At 50.0% G+C, this 26501-nt stretch overlaps 1 protein-coding gene across 1 annotated transcript; it reads left to right on the top strand.

The window, feature by feature from the left end:
* The first annotated feature begins 149 nt into the window (after window positions 1-149).
* SRCAP (Snf2 related CREBBP activator protein) lies at window positions 150-26136 on the top strand. The gene is made up of 34 exons (XM_083581839.1): window positions 150-339; window positions 812-885; window positions 1958-2202; window positions 2463-2705; window positions 2869-3054; window positions 3370-3510; window positions 4239-4455; window positions 4702-4988; window positions 5301-5388; window positions 5500-5589; window positions 6187-6342; window positions 6892-7145; window positions 7220-7397; window positions 7716-7852; window positions 9207-9376; window positions 9476-9668; window positions 9752-9888; window positions 10147-10333; window positions 10513-10682; window positions 11237-11586; window positions 12057-12590; window positions 12673-12840; window positions 13509-13739; window positions 14128-14454; window positions 14673-14914; window positions 15053-15417; window positions 16147-16349; window positions 16511-16680; window positions 17403-17599; window positions 19113-19227; window positions 19535-19663; window positions 19756-19938; window positions 20380-20463; window positions 20862-26136. Exons 1-34 carry the CDS (start codon window positions 299-301, stop codon window positions 24891-24893), a joined length of 10524 nt encoding a protein of 3507 aa, XP_083437965.1. The 5' UTR covers window positions 150-298; the 3' UTR covers window positions 24894-26136.
* Window positions 26137-26501: the final 365 nt, after the last annotated feature.

Here is a 26501-nt window from a genome sequence, read left to right as displayed (position 1 = left end):
GGCAGGGGCTGGCTGAGAGGCTGAAGCAGGATATGGAGGCAGCAGGGTCAGGCCAGGGAGGTAGAATTACAAGGTAACTGGGTTAAGTGTGGAGTGAGAGGGAAGGAACAAAAGGTTTGGGAGATAGTGGGTTATTTATGAGCTAGGGACAAAATTGAGCTATAGAAGCAGAGAGTTAATAGGACGCTATAGCAATAGAGTTGAGTTGCAAAATCTCAGCTTGCAGGATGAATGGGTTGTAGATCTCTCTCAAAAGAATGAAGCCAAGAAGGGAAGTAAACTTCCCTGGGATAATGATATGAGGGTGACGTGCAGAATATTGACGCTTCTGAAGCAAAGGTGGGTACATAGGAAGCAAAATAAAAATAATTTATTATTTATACTCCACTCATCCAGCCGGGTAGCCCCAGATACTGAGAAGATTTTGGGCTCTGGATACCTAGGCATGGGCGTGAGTGAAAAGGACACTGCTAGACAACTCAGAATCCGTAAAGTGGATGGGAAAGTGCGATAATTCTAGTGGTTCACCAAACCGCACCCCAAACAGGTTCCTGCCTCTTTTCATAGGCTTGAATTTGGTAGCTGGTGCATACAGTAAAACTCTCCACCGCAACCCGTGGGCCGGCTATTCCCATGCTGTCTGCGTAACAATAAAAGAGAGACAGGGTTTGATCTACCCTTTGGCAGAGTCGTTCAGGGTCCCAAGAGCAAGTTTGAATGATCCTTACCTAAAGGAATAGGTTGCTGTGCATCTACCACACGCGCGCACACACAAAATGTTCTCTGGACTAACGGTTCCATCTTTTTTCAGGTGTAGTATTCCCCAGGAAAGCGAAACCCTGGAAGTTCAGCCTGACAAGCAAGAGGAGTTCGCAGCTCACGCAGGTACAGGTGAAACTGAATACCATTGGGGAATTGGCAACAGGGTTTTAAGCAGGAACATCAAGCAAATCTAAATCTTTGGCTGTTTTTCTGAGCTCAGTGTTGGATTTATTTTCTTTTCAAAATGCTTTTTCTGTCACCAACATCTATATTGATGGGCCAGAATTTATTATGTACTGGAATCTGGCTAGGCCACAACTAAACTTAATTTGCTTGTTGAGATATGATGGAGGGATATAAAAAGCAGCTCAAAGGAATGAAATAAAATTTACAGTATCTGTTCATAGCTCCCCTGGAAATTTTTGGAAAGTCTAGGCATTTAGTACTAAACAGTAGAATATGTATCCAGTGGAGGAAGATAGGGGAATCCTCTACTTGTAGGCAGGGTTTACATCTTTTGTGTCTAAATATTAAAGTTTTAAATGCAAACTTTGAGAGAAAACATTTTTTCACATTACCCAAACATTTATTCTGTAACAGAAAATGTTTGCTTGTGTGTACAAACTTAGCAACGGAGATTTTCTAATGCTGTTGTGTTTTTGATAGCTACTGTGTTGGATATATTAATTTTCTACTGGGTTCTGCCACCAGATCTCTTGTATATCGTAAATTGGGAGAGGCTAACCCCCAGTTTGGGGGGGCCTGATCCGGCTCCCAAGCAAATTTTTCTGGGGCTCCCCTGATTTTGGCAACAGCAACAAAAAGGGAAAAAAGAACCCCTCCTCCCTTCACTGTAATCATTAATCAAATCATATTTATACTCACAGCTTCATTTTTGAAAAGCACCTAGTGAGAAATGAGATTTGATCAGCTGGGAACTGTTTGGTTTACATTTATGCTCTTTAGTTAATAGCTGCTTTTAAGGTGCATTACTTTCCTTCTTTAATTTTTAGTGCTTTACTTTGTGTTAAAGGAAAGTAAAATTGTAGGCAGAGGGCATGCTAATGTCATTTTGACGTTTAATTTCACTTCCTCTGAAAATCTTCCTTTAGCTTGTTCTTGAGTGGGTGTCTTTCAGTTCTTTTCAGTCTGGCTCTGATCACAATGCGACTGATTCCTCTTCATGAATCTCTAGATAATTCTGAGACAGGCAGTCCCGAGCGCAGGCTGGGCTGCCAAGGAACCCAGGAGCTGGACGGCTCGTCCCAGTGGCTGGCTGACCAGAATGAGGCCGGTTCCGAGCATGCACTGGAGCAGGAAGCCAGCACTGCAACCGCAAACGAAGCTGTTGGGACGAGAGGCAAAGAGCAAGAGAGAACTAAAATGCAGAGCAGTCCTCCCCAACAGCAACATGCGCTGCAACCACAGGTAGAGTTGGAGGTGAGGGGAATCCCAGTGTAAGGCCCTGTGTTTTGAGGCCGCTTACTGGATTACAGTTTTTCAAAGCACTGTAATTCATTAGGGGTCTTCAGAATGAATTTTGACTGCTTTAGTGAAGTATGTGGATGATCATTGTACTACAAAGAGCATCTGTGAGATCTCTGATGCTCTACCTAGACAAGCTCCCCAGAGCTGTTGGGTTCCATTAAGGCTGCTGTAATAATTTTCTACCCTCGTTTGTCTCCTCTTGTTCATCTCAGACTGCATCGGACAGAATGACAGGCAGTAACCCAGTGTCACCAGCCTCCTCGGGCTCACCTGCCTCAACTGGCAGCATCTCACCACCACATCTCACCCACGACTCCTCGCTGGACAGTCACCCAGGTTTTGATGTTCCCAAGACACAGAACAGAGCCCTTGTGTCGCCCGGGATGTACACCTCCCCGGACCCTGCAAGCATGTGGGACAAGACACACGCGGAGATTGCTGAGCAGGCCAAGCATGTAAGCCACGCATGGTCCAGGGATCATTTGGCCCCTTCTGCCCTCTTGAGTTGGGCATGAACATACACAATCTAAGTTAACATTCTGTTTAGTTTGTCCTTCCAAGCTGCAGTTCACAGGGATATAGTGTTTTGGGCTAACTGACTTGGGGGATGTATTCCAGGAGGCAGAGATTGAAAACCGCATCGCGGAAATGAAGAAGGAAGGGTTCTGGTCCATGAAACGGCTGTCGAAGGTGCCTGAGCCAGTCCGGCCCAAAGTGCACTGGGATTATCTTTGCGAGGAGATGCAGTGGCTCTCTGCTGACTTTGCCCAAGAGCGCCGATGGAAGAGGGGTGTTGCGAGGAAGGTGAGTTCGATGGAAACAGCTGCCAATCTCCAAACATTTAACCCATCTCTTTCAGTCAGTTTTCACTCATGCATTCCAGTCTCTGGGTTTAAGGGCATTTCGTAATCGTGCACTTTTGTAACACCTCAGGCTTGTGGCTTGTGCTGTTGTAGAAAAGCAATATAATATGTCTGTCCCTAGGGTTTCCATCCACTTTAGTGAAGTGGAGCTAGCTCTTCCCTACAACCCAGATTTAGGAAGGACTGTTTAGAGCCGTGGAAATCTGTGAAGACTTTTGATTATTAACATGATCCTTCTCTCCTTTGTTGCTTGCAGGTGGTGCGCATGGTGATCAGACACCACGAAGAGCAGAAGCAAAAAGAAGAACGAGCCAAACGGGAGGAGCAGGCCAAGCTGCGCCGTATTGCCTCGTCCATCGCCAAAGAGGTCAAGCAATTCTGGAGCAACGTAGAGAAGGTACGTGAGGAACCTGTCTGGCATCATAAAAGCAGCATGCAGGCCTTGCTCCTGAATACAGGAGCCACACCTTGAGCCAGGTGTCTGGAGCTGGTTGCCTCTACTCTGCCTAATCAAAAATACTGTGGATTCATCCATAGAAGGGTTGATTGAATCTTGCCTTCATAGTTTGTTGGTGGAATTTCTCTAATTAATATATGCGTATACATACATGCATACACACACATATGAATGACTTCATTTAGACAAAATACATAAAGTATAACAAAGCAGAATTTCAAACACATAAAGCATGCAGTTAGTTGGAGGTTTTGTCTGTTGTATATTTATGTCCATTCTCATTCATTCTTCACTTCTGCATTCATATTAAAAAGGTGAGGCAAATTATACTCTTGTTTATCTTCCTACAGCAGTGAAATGAATCGTTCTGCTCTGTCTCAAAACATCAGTTGCTTTTATTACTTGTAATTGGAGTTACCGTTCCAAATAACTAAATTGGGGTTTCTTGCTTTTACATGAGTAACAAAGTGCTTTTTAATAGCTTGGAAAAATTTGCAAGGTTAAGATTGCAGAGAAAAGAGTGGCACTGTGTGCACAGGGCTACTGAAGACTTACAGAAGATAGTAGCTCTTTGCCCATGTTGCCTTTAACTCAAGAGCAAGTTCTAGCACAGCACATTCTGCAGGAATGAACTTGGAGACTTGCCCGCCAAACTCTTTTTTCCTCAGGTTGTGCAATTCAAGCAACAATCACGTCTGGAGGAGAAACGGAAAAAAGCCTTGGACCTGCAGCTAGACTTCATAGTGGGCCAGACAGAGAAATACTCGGACCTACTGACCCAGAGCCTCAATGAGACCTTTCCAGTTCCCAGCAAGACCGGTGGCTCCCATGCGGGCTCTACTGCCTCTAGCCCACCGCACCCCAGTCACCTCACTGAGGATGAAGGTCAGAACTTAAAAGTCTCAACCCTTTTCTCTGAAACTGCCCAGCCCATCCAGGGCTAGCTCAACACAGGTATCCCTATATGGCTTACATCCTATGAATGTAATTGCAGGGGGAAAACTTCCATACCCATTCCCTCCTCCTGCCCAACCAAACATGGTAGAATTGTAATGTGTGCTTCTTTTGAGGAGAGACTGTGTAAGCCCCAAGGAGTTGTGTCTGACCACTCCCCTCTTCCTTCTCTGGCAGATGGGGATTTTCAGCCCCATGACGAGTCGGATGATGAGGAGACTATTGAAGTAGAAGAGCAGCAGGAAGGGAATGATTCAGAGACTCAGCAACGGGAGATTGAGTTGCTTAAGCAGGAGAGTGAACTGCCCCTGGAAGAGCTGCTGCAGTCACTGCCACCCCAAATTTTGGAGAACTCCTTCAGTGTGCCCCCTTGTGCCTCTAGTTCTGAAAATGATGAAGAGGAGGAGGGTGACAGTGAAGAGGAAGAGGAGCAGGACGAAAAACAGACTTCCAAGAAGTTAAAGGTGTGCTGCTGGTTTATGGGCAAGTCTTGGGTTCAGATGCATAGGGAACTCTACTTAGAATATGCAGCTACAGAATTCTGACCATCATTCAGTCACACTTCAATGGGCATCACCAGCAGGTAGGAAAGGGACACAGTCAGGCAATGGATCAGGCTGGGCCTGGACAGGCAAGGGCCTAGCTGTAGATAGCAGGAAAGATTAAGTTAGTTGAGAATACTTGTTGCCAGATTTCTGTCCTGCTTTCTGTAACATGCACATGCACTGCTAAAGGCCTCCCATCTTGGTCTGAAAGCCCTTTCTCATACTTGGCAGGAGAAGCCAAAGCCCGTTACTCAGAGGAATAAAAAACCCTGGAAGCCCGATGAAGAGGATGAGGAGTTCACTGCCAATGAGGAGGAAGGTGAGCCTGTTATTTTGGGTCTGCGGTTGACTGAGCATGTTGGAAACTTGAGGCAGGGACCAGCGCTGGAATCCTTTCATGCAGTAACACAGGGCATCCTTCCTCTTGTAGCTGAAGATGAAGAGGAAACAATAGATGCAGAAGAAAAGCTGGAAGGAGATGTGGATCACAGCCAGGAGCTGGATGAGCTGGCCAAGGAAGGTTCGGAAGCAGATGGTGGCTGGGGTGGCAAATGGGGGTCAGGACTTTCATTCCCTGGGCCCTGAACACTATTCGCTTTATTACTAAATTGTGTTTCCGAATGTCTGCTAGGTCTGTGAACCATCGTTCCCAGAATTTCTGCTCTTAAAGGGACGTAGGGCCAGGGTAAGCACCTGCCCCAACTCAGTATTGTATTTCTTGCCCTACCCCCAAGTGTTTCCAGTTGCCCTAGAACCTGTAATCTGACTTAGTAGACCAACCTTACTTGTTGGTGAACTGAGTTGGGCCTATATTGGTTGCACTATGTCTATTTCCATTTCTTTCCACAACCATGGGAAGATAAAGCAGTTTTGCCAACATAAGTCTAAAAGGGGACTGATTTGAACTGATGGACAAGGTTTGGTGAGCTCAGAAATGATAACAAGTCATTGAACCCAAAACCTAGGCTGGGGTTTCCAAGATGGAACCCTCTGTTCTAATTTGTAGCTAGTTACAGAACCAGAGGGCCACTTCAACAGGATATGAACAGGGATCAGAGAAGAGAACTATCTATCTTAGTGTTTGGGCATAATCTTGCGCTTTCTTTCGCTTTGGCAGGTGAGCTGCCCATGGATGAGTTGCTGCAGAAATACGCTGGCGCCTATACCTCAGACTTTGAAATGGAGGAGTCGGACACGTCATCCGAGGCCTCAGAGCCCAGCACTTCTGAGTATGAGGAGGAGTCAGAGGAAGAAGACAGCAGTAGCCAGTCAGGTATAAAGGAAGGGAATGGGTCTTGTAACTTTGGAAAGTAATTGAATCTTAAACGTAATTACAGTGGTACCTTGATTCTCAAACTTAATCTGTTGTGGAAGTCTGTTCCAAAACCAAAGCTTTCAAAACCAAGGCGCGTTTTCCCATAGAAAGTAATGTAAAACAGATTAATCCGTTCCAGACTTTTAAAAACAACTTTTGGAAAACTGGAACACCTACTTCCAGTTTTGCAGCATTCTGGTTCCAAGTTCATGAACTAAGCCGTTCGAAAACCAAGGTACCACTGTATTATCTTCCCTTTATAGCTGAAGGTATTCAGCTATAAAGTATTTGCCTCAAGTATTTGCCTCAGTCTTGGGATCAGACTTCATTTTTGAAGAAATGTTTGTCCCCAAAACAACTTAACATGCTGCATTTGTCTTGATGGCGTTTGTGGCACATAACAAATGATTTCTTGTATAGAGCAGTGTAGTTTGTAAGGCACTGATTTAAAGATGATAGCAATAAATTGCCAGCTGCTTTTTGTCCTGACATTGCTAGTTCTTTCAGATTCCACAGAAGAGGTGGAGAGTGAGCAGGATGAAAGTGAAGAAGAGGATGCCATGGAAGGCGGGGAGGAAGAAGCCTCTGTGAGCCAGGAGGAGGACTTTGGTGTTGAGTATCTTCTGAAGCAGGATGAGGATCGTGGTGGCGAGGGAGACAATGACTCGACTCCAGCCCCAGGGCCCAAGAAGGAGATCACAGACATAGCAGCTGCAGCGGAAAGCCTGCAACCCAAAGGTTATACCTTGGATACTACGCAGGTGAGTCAGAGGGAATCTGCAGGGGATTGCACTGGAATAAAGCAGGCAAATTATATTGCCCTTCTCCCATGTAGGTTAAGACGCCTATTCCCTATCTGTTGCGTGGGACACTGCGAGAATACCAACACATTGGTCTGGACTGGTTGGTCACCATGTATGAGAAGAAACTCAATGGTATTCTGGCGGATGAGATGGGGCTTGGCAAAACAATCCAGACGATCTCGCTGCTGGCGCATCTGGCCTGCGAAAAGGGTGGGTCAGGAACTTTGAGAAGAGAACGGAGGGTGAGGATGGGCTCCTTGCTAGAAGCAGTAGATGGCATCTTAAACCTCCTAAGATGTGGAGTAACAAAATTCATGCTCTCAGTGCTTTTAGTGGTCACTGTTCCCTTTGGCAGCTTGGCTTTAACAGCTCCATTCTGGGGACAAATGGGCTATGGAGAGCAAGCTCTGGAGGGGAGAGAGCTGGATTTGCTCAGGGGAGGGCATGTGGCTGAGGAGTGAGGCACAGAGGCAGCCTTGGTCTCCAGAGTCATGGAAGCTTCTCTGCTGTGCTTGTGTGCTCCTGTAGGCAGCTGGGGCCCCCACCTGATCATCGTTCCCACCAGCGTGATACTGAACTGGGAGATGGAGATCAAGCGCTGGTGCCCCAGTTTCAAGATCCTCACCTACTACGGGGCACAGAAGGAGCGTAAGCTAAAACGGCAGGTGAGAGAACTCAGGCTTTGCAGCTGGGACCAGAGATGGGTTTCGTGTCTCACCATGTAAATGGTTTTATACCTCCAGATAAGCAAAAAAAAGGGGGGGTCTGTGGTTGAAAAAATGTAATGTTGGGTATTGTTTTCCTCCGGGAAACATTCTTACTTCTATGGGTCCTTTGATAAAATATTTAAAAGATTTCCCTCCCCCACCATCTGTTTCTAAGTAAATCAAAAAGGGTGGCTAGTCTACAAAGTGGGAAACTATACTATTAGCATTATTTTGGGTAGTATGTACTGTATGGTGCTAAATTAGGTTTGGTGGTCACGCTGTGCTAATAAGAGATCTGTTTTAAGGAAACTGAGATGATGTTTGTGGGTAATTGTAATGCAGTCTCTGATCCGTATGTGGCTCGCAGTAGAAGACATATAGCTAGCATAATTTCCCAAAAGCACAGAAAGAAAGTATTGAAATAGTATGTGTCATATGAGTCCAGGAGATAGAGATTACCTCATATTGTAAAAAGAGGCACAAGTTGTACTCCAGAATTGATTTGTATTGTATGTAACTATATTTGTGTGTCTATTCATTTTGGGGAGGGGGGGGAACCACTTGGTGAAACATGGGCAAATCATGCTATAGTATTTCTTTGCTGGCACACGACAAAGGAATATGAAGCCCACCTCTATAGCTCAGTTGGTAGAACAGGAGACTCCTAACCTTAGGCTCATGGGTTCGAGCCCCATGTTGGGGAAAAAATTCCTGCCCTGCAAGGAGTTGGACTAGATGATCCTTGTGGTCCCTTCCAGCTTTACTTTTCTATGATTCTCTGAATAAGACATGTTGGTGGCTCAATTCTTTGGTACTCCAGGAAACATAAGGTAGGGAAACCCTAAGTAGAGATATTAAAGAATTTTAGTTATTTTTAGTCTCCAAATTACCTGATAATAGTCTGGAATGCATTTAAGGCTGAATTAAGGGGTTCTTAGATCAGTATTGTTCTTAAATAAGTAGTGCAGGACCCTCCTCTATACACTCTTTGGCGCCTGCTTAAATTATTTTTGTTTACCCAAGCCAATTCAGACATGTAGAATGTTTCATGTGTTATATCTCTTTTGAATGTTTTTAAACATTGTTTCTAATTGCTTTCTATCAGTATTTTTAATGTGTTTTTTATCTTTGTGAAATGCTTGCAAGTTGTGTTTTTTTTAACAATCAAGTCGTATATAAATTTTGTTAAATAACTATCAAAATAAGAAACTCAGAGAGGGCTGGAAGTTCCCTGCCTCAGGTCTACAGCTGTTGAGCTAGGTGCCTCTTGCATTATTGGTCACAATTGTAAGCCTTCACTGTCTGTACTCAGGGTTGGACCAAGCCCAATGCCTTTCATATCTGCATCACCTCATACAAGCTGGTACTGCAGGACCACCAGGCCTTTCGACGCAAGAATTGGAAGTATCTGATCTTGGACGAGGCTCAGAACATTAAGAACTTCAAGTCTCAGCGTTGGCAGTCTCTGCTAAACTTCAACAGGTGAGGGTGTGTGTGGTGGGGGGCTTGAGATCGGGGCACAGGGTGGGGCAACGCCTCCCTCTCAGAGGTTCTCACTGTCCTGTCATATTCCTGTTCCAGTCAGAGGCGGCTTCTTCTGACCGGAACTCCTCTCCAGAACAGCCTGATGGAGTTGTGGTCCCTCATGCACTTCCTGATGCCCCATGTCTTCCAGTCCCACCGCGAGTTTAAGGAGTGGTTTTCCAACCCACTGACGGGCATGATTGAGGGCAGCCAGGAGTACAATGAGAACCTGGTGAAAAGGCTACACAAGGTGAGCGGGGTGGGGGTGAGGGTACAGAGAGCAGCTGGCATGGTTGGAAGGCGAATGGGAATTGATTCTCTCCACCTCCCCAGGTGCTGCGGCCCTTCCTGCTGCGGAGGGTGAAAGTGGATGTAGAGAAGCAAATGCCAAAGAAATACGAACATGTCATCAAGTGTCGGCTTTCCAAGCGCCAGCGTTATCTCTACGATGACTTCATGGCCCAGGCTACGTAAGTACAGAAAGCTAGTTGGGGGGAGGGAGGGATGGGGTGCTGCACTAGGGGTTGCTTGGCTCTCAGTGGCAAGGATCTTAGAGGGCTGGTGGGCAGGAGCTCTGGAGGATGAGCCCAGTGTTTTATTCTCTGGCTTTGGTTATTCAGCACTGGACAAGCCATCCTTTATGCCATTCCTCTTTAACATCAGCAGCTGTTATTCTGATGCTTGGCACCTCTGAGTCTGGCTCACCCTGTGGCTGGTTTCTCTTTTAGCACCAAGGAGACATTGGCAACGGGGCACTTCATGAGCGTCATCAACATCCTGATGCAGCTCCGCAAAGTCTGCAACCACCCCAACCTCTTTGACCCACGGCCAATCCACTCGCCATTTATCACAGAAGGCATCTGCTTCAACACAGCTTCCCTCATCCTCCATGCCCTTGATAACAACCCTTTCAAGGCAAGTTTGTTCTCTCTCTGGTCTAGTAGGAGAGGGAGATGCTCCATCTAAATGCTCCAGGTTGGGCGAGAGATCATTTGTCTTTGGGGCAAGAAGGGGTATGTGTAAGTACCCAGGGTAACCAGACCCTATAATTGGGACTGTGCTTATTTCCTGCATATGGGCCTTGCTCCTTACAGCATGCGGACTTGGGCATTTTCGATCTGATCAACTTGGAGGGCCGTGTGTCCCGTTATGAGACAGACACATTCCTGCCCAAGTGGAAGGTGACAAGGAAACTGATTGAAGAGATTGCTGAGTCCCCAGACCCTCCTCCCAGACCTAAGCCTGTCAAGATGAAAGTTAACAGGTACCTGTGATTCTTCTCATTCTCAATAGTGGGCAGCTTCCAGCAGTGGTTTGATGATTATGATGACGATGACGATGATGTTTATTTATATGCCACCCATCAGACTGGGTTGCTCCAGCCACTCTGGGCTGCTTCCAATAAATTATAAAACTACAGCAAAACATCAAACATTAAAACCGTCTTTGTTCTTTGCTGTCCAAAGTCTGCACACCCCATAATGTTGCTGCTAGTATTAGAAAAGCAGCATTAAGCATTTTATCTTGGCCTTGGATTTGTCGATGCTGGAGAATGCAGGAAGCCTTCTAGCACAGAGAAGAGGCTGACATCAGGTTTTGCCTCTTCCTAGCTGCATGGCAGAATATGGACCAATCGCAAAGCCCTCACCTTAGTGACTTCCCAGGATCCTGACTCAGAATATTCCTTTGGCTAAGGCAGAGAAAGTAAAGTAGTTGTGCTTGAGATTCGCCTAATAGGGGTTTTGCTGTAGAGAACACAGATTTTGTGAGAAGAGTATTTCCAGTGTGTTAGTTCTAAATCGGTCTCTCTACCCACAGGATGCTGCAGCCAGTGCCCAAGCCGGAGAACCGAACTGTGGTGCTGGTGAACAGCCCTCGTCCCACAACCCCTCTGCAAAAGCCCATTGCCCCTGTCCTTCCAGAGACACTGACGCCTGCTCTGGCCCCCATCCAACACCCGGGCCCAGTCTTGCCAGGACCAGTGCAGCCCCCCACACTCCCTGTTGTGGTCTCTCTCCCCATGCCCAGCCCTTTGCCCTCCTCACCAGTGACCATGTCAATACCAGTGCCTCCTTCCATCAGACCACAGACCCAGACTCTAGTGCCTACGCTGAGCCAGAACAACACAGCTGCTGCTCTGCTGCAAGGCCAGGCCTCTACTCCACAGGGTAAGATTCAGAGATCCCAAAGCAGTGGTAATGGGGAGGGAAGAAAGGGGGCTGGGAGCTAATTCACTTTCTCAATTGAGCCCTGGCATCTCAAGTTCTTCTCTACAGTGATGTACTAAGAATTTTTACTGCCTGAAACGTATCTACCTTTCTGGCATACAAGTATTCTGTACTGGGGTGTCAAATCTCTCGCTATCAAAAAAAGGGGTTTTTAAGCTAGTAGCCCTTGCAAGTTGCAGGGGGAAAATGTGCCCATTTTGTGTGTTGGAACAATTTCAATCCTGCATCTGAATGAGAGAGAAGAGGGTATTGCTTGGAAGGGTTAGTAAAGGCAGAGATATAGTGAGAAAAGTTTGCTTTTATGCCACTGGGAACAAAACAATGGCTTCTTCCTTTTCTTCTTTTTAAATGAGACCAGGGCTAGACTAGGAGACACTACAAATCTGTAATCTTTTCCCATTTCTCCACAGTCCTGCCTGTGGCGATGACTGCAGCTCAGCTGGTCCCAAATGCTCCCCGACCCCTCCTCCAGCCATCTCCTATTCCCACCACCACCACCACACCATCTTCCTCGCTGAAACCTGGTGCACTGCCAGCCCCTGTGGGGCAGCAGCAGCCCATCAACACCTTAGCCATCACGTCCTTGGGGCAGCAGCAGCCCATCAACACCCAGCCCATCAGCCCCTTGGGTGTCCCTCCCATGGGGCAGCCACCTCTGCCCATCAGCACCTTGGGTGTGTCCTCTGTGGGGCAGCCGCCACCGCCCATCAGCACCGTGGGTGTTTCCCCCATTGGACAGCAGCTGCCACCCACCAACACTTTGGGTCCAGCTGCTACAGCCCAGCAGTCAACCAGCACCATGGGCACAAGCGCCATAGGAGGCATGATGAAGCCCGTGAACATCCATTCCGCTGTGCCCGCCTTGCCAGGCTACAACTTTGCAACTGCTGGAGCCCTTCAGCAAAGGCTTCTGCTGTCCCCGGATATGCAGGCACGGTTGCCCTGTAAGTATGGAGAGACCGCTGGGAAGGAGGCAGCACAGTTTGATCATCTCCCAAGCCTAACCAGTATCTTCTTTCACTGCAGCGGGCGAAGTGGTAAGCATTGGGCAGCTTGCCTCGCTGGCCACCCGGCCCCTGCAGAGTGCTCCAGGGAGCAAACCCCTCACCTTCCAAATCCAAGGCAACAAGCTTACCTTGACGGGTACACAGGTCCGGCAGGTCACTATGCCTCAGCCAGCCCGACAGCTGCCAAGTAGGTAACCCCCCCCCCAGCATCCCACTATCCCAAACTCACTTTTCTCCTCTGTGTCCTGTCAGAACCTGATGGGCAGCTCTGCACAGTGTGTCGCTTGCTAGACTACTGTGCTACTGGAAATAGTTGGTAGGCTGGGCGGGCCCAGTACGACTTCATTGAGCCTTCCATAATGATTGTCTTTGGGGGAGGGTTCTGCTCTCTTGACTGGCTTGTTTTCCATGTGCCGGGGTCTCCATGGGAGAGCTTTCCACTTGCCCTCTGGCACAGCTTGCTCCTGCAGCAGATAATCTGTTCCACTCCCATCGCCTGAGTCCTCCTTTGAAACACCGCTGAAAAATGTTCCTCGTAGATCTGGATGCAAAATAAAAACCTTGCAATGTGAATATGCAGAGAAGTAGTAATACCAGAATTGGTAGGAAATGGGTACAGTGGAAGAAATACTTTCGTCAGAGCGGTCCCTCTAAGCTCCTGATGCCTCTTTGTGGTGCATCCGGTGACCCGAGGGATACAGGAAACTCCAGAGCCTTTCCTGACATAGAGGCCCACTGTTTCTATGGTGGGATCTCTGCAGGAGGGCTTACACATGCACTTGGAAGTTTGGCCACCATCTGCAGGCAAGGCAGGTAGCTGTGTAGTTAATGGTCTCTCCCTCCTGTCCCATCTAGGGAATGTAGTTCACCTGGTGTCGGCCGGGGGGCAGCACCACATCATCAGCCAGCCAGCACAGGTTGCTTTGATCCAGGCCATGTCTCAGCAGACTGGGCAGGCCCCAGTTGGGGTGCAGGCTGTGCCAGGCCACCAGCCTCCCACCATCCTGCCTGTCCCAGCTACCAGCACAGCTGCTGCAGCTGTGGCTTCCACAGCAACTATCAGCCTCCCCATTGCTGCCACCCAAGGTTAGTCAGTATCTGGATTCCTGGGGGTTGCCCTCCCACTCTTGGAAGGCAATGTGGTTTTGTGGGTTGAGGGCCTGGGTGACTTTGCCTTTGGGTCAGTAAACCTTCCTTCTGTGTCCCCAACAGCATATTGTTCTCATCCTCCCTCGTATGGCATCTGTTGCTCCACCCTGGCTGCCTTCCACTTCCCTTTCCTTCTGCCCTGCTCCCTACATTGGTCCAACCCTCCACCACCCAAGCCTTCTCTGAATTGCCATGGCCTGGTCCTATATTGAGGCTTCTCCTTCAGCACTGGCATAAAATAAATGTTTGGTAGGAATAATTAGAAATGACACCGCTCTGTTGGAGAGCCGGAGTGCAGCCTCTCTCTTTGCTGTTGCCCCCACAGTGCCCTCATCAGCAGTGAACAGCTCCGGTGTGGTGAAGATCGTTGTGCGTCAGGCTCCTCGAGATGGCCTGCTGACCCCGTCCCCTGGCCCGCAGCAGCCATCTCTGCGCCCTGCTACAGCAACAACTGCTGCCACACTGCCTGGTCTCCCAGCAGCCCTCATGGCCCAACGAGCCCCGCTCCCCATGACTCCTGTGCCGCCTGTCAGGTTGCCTGCTCAGCCACTGGTGCCAGTTAGGGCGCCCACACCAGCTTCCCTGCAGGGCCTTGTGAGACCCATGCTGCGAATGGTACAGGCCCCAAGCCCCAGCCTGGAACAACAGCTGGGTAAGCATGTTTCCCAGCACCTTGCGTAGCGATTTCTGCATCTTAGACAGCTGTGGGGTTGGGAAGAGTTCCTCACCATCTTGGGAGTCAGCATCAGCTCTGGATATTGGTGGAAACGATAACGTGAAATGCCAAAGCACCATCTTCTAGTAGAGTTTAGTTTCTTCTCTTTTCCCCAGCAGCCCTTCTGATTCCCTTTCTGTCCCCTCTTTTTTCAGTTGCAGCTGCCACACCCCCGATAGCGGCTCCGTTTGCGGTCACTCCAGCGGCCACCGTCACTGTTGCCGCCAACACCTCCCCAGCTATGACTTCCCAGACAGCCTCAAGCACAGTGCCCAAGGAGGAGCCAGAGATGTTAACGCTGCGCTCCACTACCCCAACGCCGCCACCGCCCCCTTCCGTCCTGGCCCCACGGCCAAGGCGGCAGCCGCCTCCCCCACCTCGCTCACCCTTCTATCTGGTGAGTTCCTGCCGGAGGCCTTGGGCTCTGGGGGGGGGGGATCGAGGAGCAGGGTGGCCTAGAGGCTGTTATCACCGCTTGGGGGAAGGGACCTGGCCTCTGTTCTCCCTGACTGGCTTCACTCTCTCTGGCCTGCAGGAATCACTTGAAGAGAAGCGGAAGAAGCAGAAGGAAGAGCGCCTCGACCGGCTCTTCCGCCTCAATGAGCAACACTGCAACCTTGTGCCAATTTACGGCACTGAGGTGCTACACTTTTGTACTCTTTTCCCCCCTGCTCCCCCTCGCTGGAGGGAGGAGGAGGAGGAAGAGGAGCCAGCAGCAGCACCAGCCCAGGAAGTAGAGCCCAAGGGCTACAGAGGGGCTAGCTATGCACACTGTTATGCAGCACAAGTGCAAAAGGACCCCCATCGCCTCGAGGCTCATTGGCAGCGGGCAGACACCTTGGCCCAGGCTATCTTGAAGCCACAGCAGCGAATTGAGGAACTCACAGACATTATTGAGAGGTAGCATCTTTTTGTGGGGAGGTAAAACTTTGGGGGGGTGGCAGCAAAAAATAGAAGGTGTGAAAACGTAAAAAATGTAAAATAAATTTTCCTGTACGCAACTGCTGCTGCAAGAATGTTGATTGCAATGAACTGGAAGTGGGAGAAGGTTCCAACAAAACTAGATTGGCAGAATAAATTACTAGAATCTGCCGAAATGGCACAAATGACAAACAGGCTGAGAGGTGATACAAAGCAGAGCTTTATTCCAAAATGGGACACGTTCAAGAAACATTTAGAAAAATAAAATAGTGGTGTGGCATCTATGGCAGTGTTTGAATGATTTCCGTGTAAAATAACAACAAATAACGAGAATGGGTACAAAAAGGTGAAATAAACTATAAGATAACATAAAAAGAACAAAGTAATAACTATAAGTATAACTGATAGCAGAATTGTTAACTGCACTGTGGAGTGACGGGAAGTCTTAAGTATCTTAGTAAGAAGCTATGGTGAAAGGGACTGTATAAGATTGAACAGATTTTTATTTGTATACTTGGATATGCCATATATAAGAATGTTTTGTTATTAAATCAATTTCAGTAAAGCATATAAAACCTTTTTTAAAAAAGTGTTCCTGGGAGCTGCAGCTTGAAGGCTACGAGGGAACCCAAGAGTCCTGCTCTCTGCTCTCCAGAGGTGCCATGGTATCCCCCTTGTTGTCCTCAGCTTTCCCTTCTCTCTCTGCAGGTTCATCTTTGTTATGCCTCCTGTGGAGGCTCCTGCTATCACCATGCATACCTCTCACCCGCCCCCATCACTCCTGCTCCAGCAGGCTGTCTTCAAGGAGACCCTGAGACAGGAGCTCTCGCCCCGTGCAAGCGGCCTGCACCGTATTGTCTGCAACATGCGGACTCAGTTCCCAGACCTCCGCCTCATCCAATATGACTGTGGTACGTGTAGCCGGGTAGGGCCTGCATGCTGCCAATTAGGAGCCAGGGCAATGTGGAGTGCTGTGCATTAAAGCTGCTAGGGTGAACTGTGTTCAGTTATCCTGCTGGGCACTCTTTGCCCTTTGCTCAGTTTTTCTTTCTGGCCCCTTTTCCCCCTCCAGGGAAACTGCAGACTTTGGATGTTCTGCTGCGGCAGCTCAAGGCTGGTGCCCACCGGGTCCTTATCTTCACTCAGATGACTCGCATGCTGGATGTGCTGGAGCAGTTTCTCAATTATCATGGACATATCTACCTGCGGCTGGATGGTAGCACCCGTGTGGAGCAGCGGCAGGTAGGCAGTAACAGCCTGTGGCCACTTACAAAGTGCTCAGAGAACTCCTGAGGTCCAGGCTGCTTTGGCAAATGGGTCTGTCAAGGTGTGCATCCAAAAAAATCAAAACATGAAACTCCAGGAGAATGCTAGTCTGCATTTGGGGCAAATGAAAGGGAGCTCATTCATGGCCTTTTGCCATCTGATAGAGAACAAAGGGGCTGCTGAGTTCGTTTTGTGTGTGTCTTTTTGTTTTTTAGTATTTTAGTCTGTAAGCTGCCGTAATGATGATTATATCAAAAGGTGGATAAAAGAAATCGGAGGGGGGGGGTTGTACAAAGATTGCAAAGGTTCAAACCTGAAATTGCCAGATTTGGGTACTACTGTCTACATTTTGCGCCAGAATTATGCCATTATTGGCAAGTAGCAATGTGATGGCAGGAGGAAGTGCCTTGGCAAATATGGATTATAGAGAGAGCAGGGACAGGATGGCATGAGACAAGAAAGTCATGCAAGTCAAGGAATCTCCATCTTCTTTATGTAGTGTCTTTTTGAGTAATCTGGGAAATAGAAGCTGGTTTTTATGATTGCAGAATTAAGGGAATTATTGTGTACTGGTCTGGCTTCCTTACAGTTCTGGCTTGTAAACTATGTACACTTCCCAAAGCTCAAAAGTAAAACCAGGAGTTTGGGTCTTGGATTTCTTTCCTCTTTGGCTCCATATTTTTCTCTAATCCTGGCAGGCACTGATGGAGCGCTTCAATGCAGACAAGCGCATCTTCTGTTTCATCTTGTCAACGCGCAGTGGTGGTGTGGGAGTGAACCTGACGGGTGCTGACACTGTGGTGTTCTATGACAGTGACTGGAACCCCACCATGGATGCCCAGGCCCAAGATCGCTGCCACCGTATCGGGCAGACGCGTGATGTTCACATCTACAGGTTAGCTGGGCTCCTTGTGCCGCTGCCTCCAAGGATGTGGACGGGCTGCTTGGACTTGTGAAACCGACCACCTGTCTCCTTGATCCTTGCCCATCATGGCTTATAAAAACGAGCGGGAAGGGCTGGGTGATGGGCTCCGCTGGGTGGTGAATGCTTCCCTCTGTGAGGGAGCTTTCCCAGACCCTCTGAAAGAGGCGCTTCATCTTTGGACCCAGCCAGTATGGCCAAATATTGCCCAGTCTCAAATCTTCCATTCTTGGGCAAGGTGATTGAGCGGGTGGTTGCTTACAACTCCAAGCACGCATGGAGGATGTAGACCATTTGGATTCCTTCCAATCGAGATTCAAGCCTCATCATGGGACTGAAACTGCCTTGGTTGCACTGGTCAATGATCTCCGGTGGGTTTAGGGATAGAGGTGAAAACTGTTTCCTAGTTCTGCTGAATCTCTCAGCGGCCTTTGATACCATCAAGCATGACATCCTTTGGGACCGTCTAGAGGAGCTGGGAGCAGTTACGCAGTGGTTCCGCTCCTTCCTCCTGGGCTGTGTCCAGAAAGTGGTGTTGGAGGATGAGTGTTCGGACCCCTGGCTCTCACTTGTGGGGTGCCTCAGGAATCGGTCCTCTCCCTCATGCTTTTTAACATCTACATGAAGCCACTGGGAGAGATCATCAGGGGGTTTGAGCTGGGTGTCCCAGTATGAAGATGATATCCAGCTCTACCTTTCCTTCATATCAGAACCAGTGAGGGCAGTGAAGGTCCTGTGTGAGTGTCTGTAGGCAGTTAGCAGATGGATGGCGGCTAACAGATTGAGGTTGAATCCTGACAAGACAGAAGTACTGTTCTTGGGGCACAGCGGATCTAACACTGCTCCTAAAAGACCAAGTGTGCAGCCTTATAGCTGTCCATGGAGGCACAGGTCAATTCTGTGTCCAGGGCCGCTGTCTACCAGCTCCATCTGGTATACAGGCTGAGACCCTACCTGCCCACAGACTGTCTTGCCAGAATTGTGCATGCTCTAGTTACCTCCTGCTTGGACTACTGCAATGCTCTCTACATGGGGCTACCTTTGAAGGTGACTTGGAAATAATAAAATTATTGTAATATTATTATGCCCAGTCAGTCTAGCTCAATATTATCTTCACTGACTAGCTCTGGTTCTTCAGGGTTTCCCAGAGATATTTCCCAGCCTTACCCTGAAATAGCAGGGACCAAACCTTGGAGCTTTTTTGCATATGAAATGTGTTCTTTAGGAAGTGATAGAATCTATACTACTTTTAGAAGACACCTGAAGGCAGCCCTTTATAGGGAAGTTCTTGATATTTGTTGGAAGCTGCCCTGAGTGGCTAGGGCAACCCGGTCAGATGGGCAGGTACAATTGTTGTTATTTAGCCATTGCAGAGACTGCAGGACACACTTCTTGAAAGAGACTTGTAATAGGGTGGCACAGTAACATATAGAAGCTGTACACGCTAGCAGTACCTTGAATGTTGACTCTCTGGTGCTTTGTACAGGTTGATCAGTGAAAGGACAGTGGAGGAAAATATCCTGAAGAAGGCCAATCAGAAGAGGATGCTTGGAGATATGGCTATTGAGGGTGGCAACTTCACGACAGCCTATTTCAAACAGGTGACCACACAGATCTGTCAAGATCTGCCTGCAGAAATCTGCTTTGTATAGCCTTTCGGACAGTTGGCTTTGCAGTGCCACTGTTTTGATGCTGAGCCTCATGTAGAGTTCCTTAACACTTGTATTATCCTGAGACATCCTTGGGAGTAGCCGTGTTGGTCTGCTGCAAGAACGGCAAAACAAGAATCTCATGGCATTTTACAGACAAAGTAGTTTGCTGCAACTGGGTTTCTGACGTGTATGCTGAGAATGAGGAGCTCACTTCTGCAAGGTCTGTTTGTAATGTGTTTATTTCTGTGCTCCTCAGCAAACAATTCGGGAGCTGTTTGACATGCCCCTAGATGAGCCAGCCAAGAAAGACGGGGAGGCCTCAGCTGTAGCACAGGAGGATGAAGAGGACCCCATGGCCACCAAGCAGACACAGATTCTAGAGCAGGTAAGCTTTCAGCTTTCATATTGAAAATAAGAGTGGTGGCCCTCCAACAAAGAGAGTCCTTGTTTACATCTGTGGCTATCTCTGACTCACAGGCACTGTGCAAGGCAGAAGACCCTGAAGACATCCGGGCAGCTACCCAGGCCAAAGCAGAGCAAGTGGCTGAGCTGGCAGAGTTCAATGAGAACATCCCTTTGGACACAGAAGATCGTCCCAGCAGGGAAGAAGAAGAGGAGATGTCTAAAGCTGAGCAGGAGATTGCCTCACTGGTGGAACAGGTACACAGTTTCTTGGTGCCCCTTTAGAAAGTGGAAGTGCTTATCAACTTTTAGACTAAATTAGATGGGGATGGAATGGTGGTTCTGTTCCTCCATGGTATGTGCATGTTTGAGGCTTCCTTAATCAGACTGTCTACTAGTGCTGTCTACTCTGATTGGCAGCAATTCTCCAAAATCTCAAGCAGAGATTTTTTTAAACTGAAGATGATGGAATTTGAGTCATGAAGAACACGTACTCTACCATTGAACTATAGGCCCTCCTTTTCCAAGACACTTGGTAGCCAAAATCATTCTAGAAGCTTCAGTTCCTATTCCATCTCCCTTCCACCCCTCTTCTGCAGCCGCCCTGATAACCTGGCTCTCCACGTTTTCCCCTATTCTGACTGACTTGGCCTGCAGTTTCCCTCAGATACCCCTCTGAAGTTCCTTTTCCCTTTGCAGCTCACCCCTATTGAACGTTACGCCATGAACTTCCTGGAGGCATCTCTAGAGGACATCAGTCGGGAGGAGCTGAAGCAGGCAGAGGTAAATTTCCTACCCCTGACTGGAAGCACCCCCTTCATAGTATCTTGTCAGGCAAGCACAGCTGGAGGGATGATCTGTGACTGATTGGTTGCATCTGCCAGTTTGAAGTTGGTGAGCTCCTCAGTCAGATGGCAACTTTTTAAAGACAAATGCACTGCAGTCTTTCATGTTCATGACACCAAGGCTCAGAAACTTGTAGGAGGAGCTTCTGTGAGCTGTTATTAGAAGTTATGGTGTTGCGTACTCAGTCTTATCGGGGAAGAAGATGGCTCAGGCCTCTTAAGAGTCCTACTCTCTCTGGTGCCACTGAATGGACCAAGCCTGGTTGGCATCACTTGTTAAATCAGTAGTAGTTCCCCTTTGGCTGTCTATTAAGCTCCCTTCTCTGTTGTCCTTAGGAACAAGTAGAAGCTGCCCGCAAAGATATTGACCAGGCAAAGGATGAGGTAGTCTTCAAGCTTCCAGAGGATGAGGATGAGAGCTATCTCGTTGAGGAAGGCACCAGCAAGAAGAGTAAGAAGTCCAAGGGTTCAAGCCGCACAGCCTCAGAGAGGACAGGCACCCGCGTGAGTGAAAGGCTGCGTAGCACCCGCCTCCTGCTGCGGGATGGGGAGAGTGGAGATGGGGAATCCCCCCAGGCAAGAGTACCCAATCTCCGGCATTCCCACATGGTGACGGATGAGGAAGACGATAGCCTGCCCCAAGTAGCTCAACACACGCGAGGGGCTGCTGTGCGCAGGGAGTTGGTGCGGGAGGAGAAGCCTGCCCAGGCTGCCCTGCACTCCCGCAGAACTTTGGCCCGCCGAGAGGAGCCCTGGACTAAGGCCCCAGTGACTGGGGAGAGGGTGCCGAAAACAGCTCCCCACAGGACTGAGGCTTCTGCTTCTGGTGACAGGGTTTTGAGAAATAATCCCCACAGGACAGAGACCTTGTCTGCTGCGGAGAAGTTGCTACCAATTACTCCACAGAAGGCAGATTCAGGGGCTGCAGGTGACAGGATGCTAAAAGGAACCTCTCCAAGGACAGAAACCCAGCCTGCTGGTGATAAGTTGCCGCGAAGTGGCCCCCAGAGAATAGATACTGGCTTGGATAAGGAGGTGAGACCAGGCCTGCAGAAGCCTGAGAAACCCTGTGAGTTGGATAAACTCCCATCCAACCCTCCTAGGTTAGAAGTACCAATAAATGAGGCCCAACTCCTCCAGCTTCCTCCTCGGGCACTTGATGGAGAGGTGGCCAGTTTAAAAACAGTTTTAAAAGAGCAGGAAGAGAAAGAAAGTGCCCAGCTCAATCCATCAGCCCCTGAACCCCATGTTTCCAAGAATGTCCCAAATGTAGAAGTACCAGTCTTCCAGGCACAAGATGTGCTAGTGGCTGATGAGAAGTTGTTGAGTACACAGTCACCACCTGGCCCTGAGAAGGCTGTCCTTGAGGTTCCAGCAACTAAAGAGAAGGCACCAAGCACAGTGAGTCTCCTTGCCAGTGTGGAACTACCTAATGAGAAACAACCCGAGGCTGCTTGTGAGGTAGACCTACCATTGAGGGAGCAAAAGGAGAGCCTGCCAAAGTCAGAGGAAGAAGCAGACATGAGCACCTCTTGCAGTACTGCGGTCCAAGAGTCACTGAACTCTGTATTTGAGGCACGCAGGCCTGAGGTTGTTCAAGGGGCAGCACCTTCCGACGGTCCTGACAGAACAGCATCTAAGACATTCACCTCTAGAAGCTCAGAGGCCACCCCCCTGGAGTCCACAGTTAGTGCATCATCCAGGTTGGACAGTGAGACCCCTAAGATTGAGGTGCCTGTGCTTCCTTCCCTGGACCACTCCATGCCAGCTGCTGGCTCCCTTGTTCAACTGGAAGCTCCACCCTGTGTCAAGGAGCCAAATGGTTTGGAGCAGGTTCCCATAGCAGAGGACTTGCCATGTCCCACTTCAAGCCTCCTAGATGAGCCAGAGCCTGAGATTGCACCTGGAGAGACTGTATTGCCAACACTAGAGGTCTCAAGCAGTGAAAGCAAGAGCCCCAAGGAGTCACACAAGCAGGATCAAGGGGTTGTTGTGAAGAAGCTTCATGGGGAGGAGCACCAAAACAAAGAGGCTGAAATTCAGGCCGCGTGCCTGCCAGCTGTCTCCTCACAGGCGAGTCCATCAGATACTGCTGTCTGCTCAGGAGCGCCATCTGCAGATGAGAGTCTGCCGCTGATTAAAACCCCTCGCCGTCGAACCAGTGCGGACGTGCAGATCCGGCAGAGCTGTCAGGACCAAGATGGCCCTGCCGCCAAAGTTTTGCGCAAGCTGCCAGGGCGGCTGGTCACAGTGGTGGAGGAGAAAGAGCTGATTCGGCGTCGCCGTAATCGTGTGCGCAAGTTGGATACTGCCAACAGCACCGTGGTGAGTCCCAGCAACAGCTCAGCTCAGAGCATGTCAGAGCCAGAGCCCTCCTCCCCTTCTGGCAAAGAGTTGCCATTGCTGCGAGACTTGCCTGCCCGTCGGAGAATCGAGCTGGAGAGCCGGGCAGCAGCTAAGGAGAGAGATGGTGGCCTAAGAGGAGAGGCGCACACTAGCCCTTCTGCTGAGCCTATGAAACGCAAGCGAGGGCGTCCCCCCAAGAACAAGTCCTCTGAGCAGCAGAGTCCAGGGCTGCTCCAGCCCCTCCCGGAGCCTGTCCAGGAGACCACCCCCCAGAGTCAGACCTCAGAGAAGAAGGTGCCCGAGACCCAGCCGCAAAGCAAGACCTCCGAGAAGAAGGTGCCTGAGACCCAGCCCCAAAGCAAGACCTCCGAGAAGGTGCCCGAGACCCAGTCCCAAAGCAAGACCTCCGAGAAGGTGCCCGAGACCCAGTCCCAAAGCAAGACCTCCGAGAAGGTGCCCGAGACCCAGTCCCAAAGCAAGACCTCCGAGAAGGTGCCCGAGACCCAGTCCCAAAGCAAGACCTCTGAGAAGAAGGTGCCCAAGACCCAGCTCAAAAGTAAGATGCTAAACAAGAAGGTGCCCCAGACGACCTCACCCAAGACCAAGTCTCCCAAGGGTAAAACGGAGAGTAGTGAGAACAACTCTCCTGTGGAAAAGCGACGGCGTGGCCGCCCCCCCAAGATACGGGAGGCCCCCACTGTGTCTCCAAAGCCTTCTCATTCTGAAGTTCTGCCAGCCTCCTCTGCAAATCCTCTGGTCACAGAGCTACTCCCTAATGTGCAGGAGCAGCGGGACAAGTCCCCTAGGCCCACCGCTGTGGCAGAAGCAATACCTAAGATTCACGAATCGCTGGACTTGCATCCCAATCCCAATACAACGTCTATCTCAAAAGTATCCCCCAAGGCGCGGAACCGAATGCCTGTGCATCCCAAACCCACCTCCATTTCTAAACCAGCTCCTAAGGCACGAGAACTGTTGGCCGCTCCCCCCAAGCCTGTTTCCAAATTCTCCGCAGGAGCGTGTGAGCCCCTTCCTACTCCCCCTAGAGCTGTCTCTGCAGCAGAAGCCTCCCCAGAGATTCAAGCACTGCCTTCTCTGCCCCGACCACCCCACCCCTCGCCCCAAGCTGCCCTCAGTTCCACAACTTCTGAGTCTCCACCCAAGCGGAAGAGGGGTCGGCCCCCAAAGAACCCACCTTCCCCTCGTGTGGAGGCCGCGCCACCTCCCACCTCACCCTCTGACCACGAGATCTCCACCGAGAAGAAGGAGACCCCGGCTCCCCCTGTCCGCAAGCGGCGACGGAGGAGGAGAAAGGATGAACTGGGCCCGTCATTGCCGGGCGTCGGTCAGAGCTCCTCGGAGGGCGAGGACACCCGGCCGCTCACCAGGCTGGCTCTGCTCAAGCGCGAGGAAAAGCCAGAGCCTTGTGGCAAGGGCTTAGCGCAGCCTGTCCCAAAGCAGGCGCTCCCCGAGGGCGCTTCGTCTGCAGAGAGCAGCGCTTGGGAGCAGCCTTCTGGGGACACCCCCGCCCGCTCCACCCGCCTCCGGCCCGGCAGCCTTGTCCCACCACTGGAGCGTGAGACTCAGCGACGGAAACGCCGCTGCTTCCTGAAGGGCAGCCGGGTGAGCAACAGCAGCCGGTCACCCGCTCCCCAGGCCACCTCGGAGCAAGAGGGTGGGGAGTCCGAGTCCTCCCTGAGGTCCTCCTCAGAGTCCAGCAGCAACAAGTGCTCCCAACAGCCCAAGCGCCAGTGCTATGAGTCGGGCGGTGGGCGGGGCAGGGGGCGGGGGCGGGGTTGGCGCACTGGGAGCCCGGCTGACCGGATTCTCCGTAGTGCAGCCAAGCCCAGTGACGGCACCCGGCCGGCCTCCTCCCCCATCCCCACCAGGAAAACGGGCCCTGCTTCCGTGCCCACCTCAGCGGGGGGAGGCTCTGGGGTGCTATCTCCCTCCTGCGCTCCTTCTCCAGCCGCCCCGGTTACCTCTTCACTAAGTAACAGAGGCCGCAAGCCCAAGACGTGACCACAGCGCGAGAAGTTCTGCCGTCACTTCTCTGGGGGGGGTGGGCAATGGCCAGCTCTTCCTCGCACATACTGTAAGCAGTTTTAGCCCCCTGCCCCGACCCACCCCTTGCTCTCGATCCTCCCGTTATCATGGAGGGCAGCCGATGGGGCTCACCTGTCCCCACACAGCTCCCTGCATTCCAGACTTGACTGTTAAGAGTACTACTTGAAGGAGGAGGAGGGGGAGGAGGGCAGCAGGCGTGGCTGCTCCCTCCCGGATGCTTTGTCTCAGAGCAGGGCGAGGGACACTCCTGCAGAAGTTGGCTAGCTCTGGATGTGTAGCTCAGCTGCTCCCTCGCGGGGGAAGTGACAGAGCCAGCACTGTTCCCAATTAATTCTGCTACTTGCTGATCATGGAGTGGGTGGGGGAGCAGCCCCATAGAGGTGTGGCCCCCTGAGTGACGCTTCAGGGCTCCCGCTGCCACTGAATGGCCCCCGCAAAGTTCAGTACCACTTTGGGAAGCCTCCGTTCAGCCTTTCGTTAGGCACTTGCATCCTTTTTAAAATGAAAATCACATTTTGGGGCTCTTCATCCTTTCCCTCGGCCCCTTCCCCTCAAGAAACCCGCAGGGGATGCCCTCCTGATTTATAACACAATTAGCTCTTACTTTTTTAATGCCTCTGGGTTGGTTTTTAAATGACAGTGACCAAATGCTGGGTCCCCTTCTCTGGCTTTCCCTTTTGATTGTCGCCCTGTTTATTCCGTTCACAGCTTAGGGCCCTTTTGAGGCACAAGGAGGTAGCAGAGTTGACTCCGTGAAAAGGGGAAGGTTGTGCCCTCATGTTTTGCATTGCCACCAGGAGAGATGGTCTCATTTTTAATGATGTATATTGCAGCCTCACTGCTCCGAGGACTCTGTGGGCTTCTGAGTTGGATCAAATCCCTCTTCCCTTCCCTGCCTCTCTGTGTACAGCTCTCATTGTAAAATAGGTTCTTTTGAACATAATCTATGCAAAGGTTATTTTGTATAGGGGAGCACAACGTTCCCTCCCCTCCCCCACCGCAGTGGGATTGAGGGGTGGCAGTAGTTCTCTGGTTTGGGGGAAGGGGGTGCAGTTGGGGTGGAGGGGGAGGTGTTCCCATGGAGCTGTCTTTCCTACTGAAGCATGTTCAGAACTTGTACAGAAGACCGATGTAATCTTTCTTCAGAATAATGCTATGAATAAAGTGTTAAAAAAAGAAAAACCAACAGCACACCAAATGGGTCTGTAGTGTCTTTTTTTAAAAAAAGAAGACACTTCATGCTTCCTTTTCTGATTGTTTCAGTCTTCTTGGAGCAGGGATGGGGTACCTGTGGACCTCCCAATGTCTGTACAGTTTCCATCATCCCTGACCCTTGAGCATCCTGACTAGAGGAGCTGGAGTCCAGGAACTTCTGGTGCCCCACCAGTGCCCTAGAACAGAGCTTTCCAAACACTGTGTCGCAACACATTAGTGTGTCAGCTGCAGTGTGCAGATGTGTCGGCTGAATGCTTCTGGGGCTGGAAAGGGGTTAGTTTAACCTCCGGTTTGCTAATAAAACTGAATTACTGTGTAGCAAAATAATGCATGTCTAAAAAGTGTGTC

Source organism: Podarcis filfolensis (genome assembly GCF_964270895.1).
Source record: "Podarcis filfolensis genome assembly, chromosome: 13".
Lineage (NCBI taxonomy): Eukaryota > Metazoa > Chordata > Lepidosauria > Squamata > Lacertidae > Podarcis > Podarcis filfolensis.
Note: the sequence above shows the minus strand (reverse complement) of the source record. Positions and strands in the feature narration are given on the sequence as shown.

What these genes read in the sequence shown, in the direction of transcription:
- SRCAP (XM_083581839.1), top strand. Translation starts at nt 299, where the DNA reads ATGAGGGTGACGTGCAGAATATTGACGCTTCTGAAGCAAAG. An exon ending in AGAGGGGTGTTGCGAGGAAG is followed by an intron (nt 3,055 to 3,369) that starts GTGAGTTCGATG and finishes TGTTGCTTGCAG; the next exon opens with GTGGTGCGCATGGTGATCAG. An exon ending in CCCCATTGCTGCCACCCAAG is followed by an intron (nt 13,740 to 14,127) that starts GTTAGTCAGTAT and finishes TTGCCCCCACAG; the next exon opens with TGCCCTCATCAGCAGTGAAC.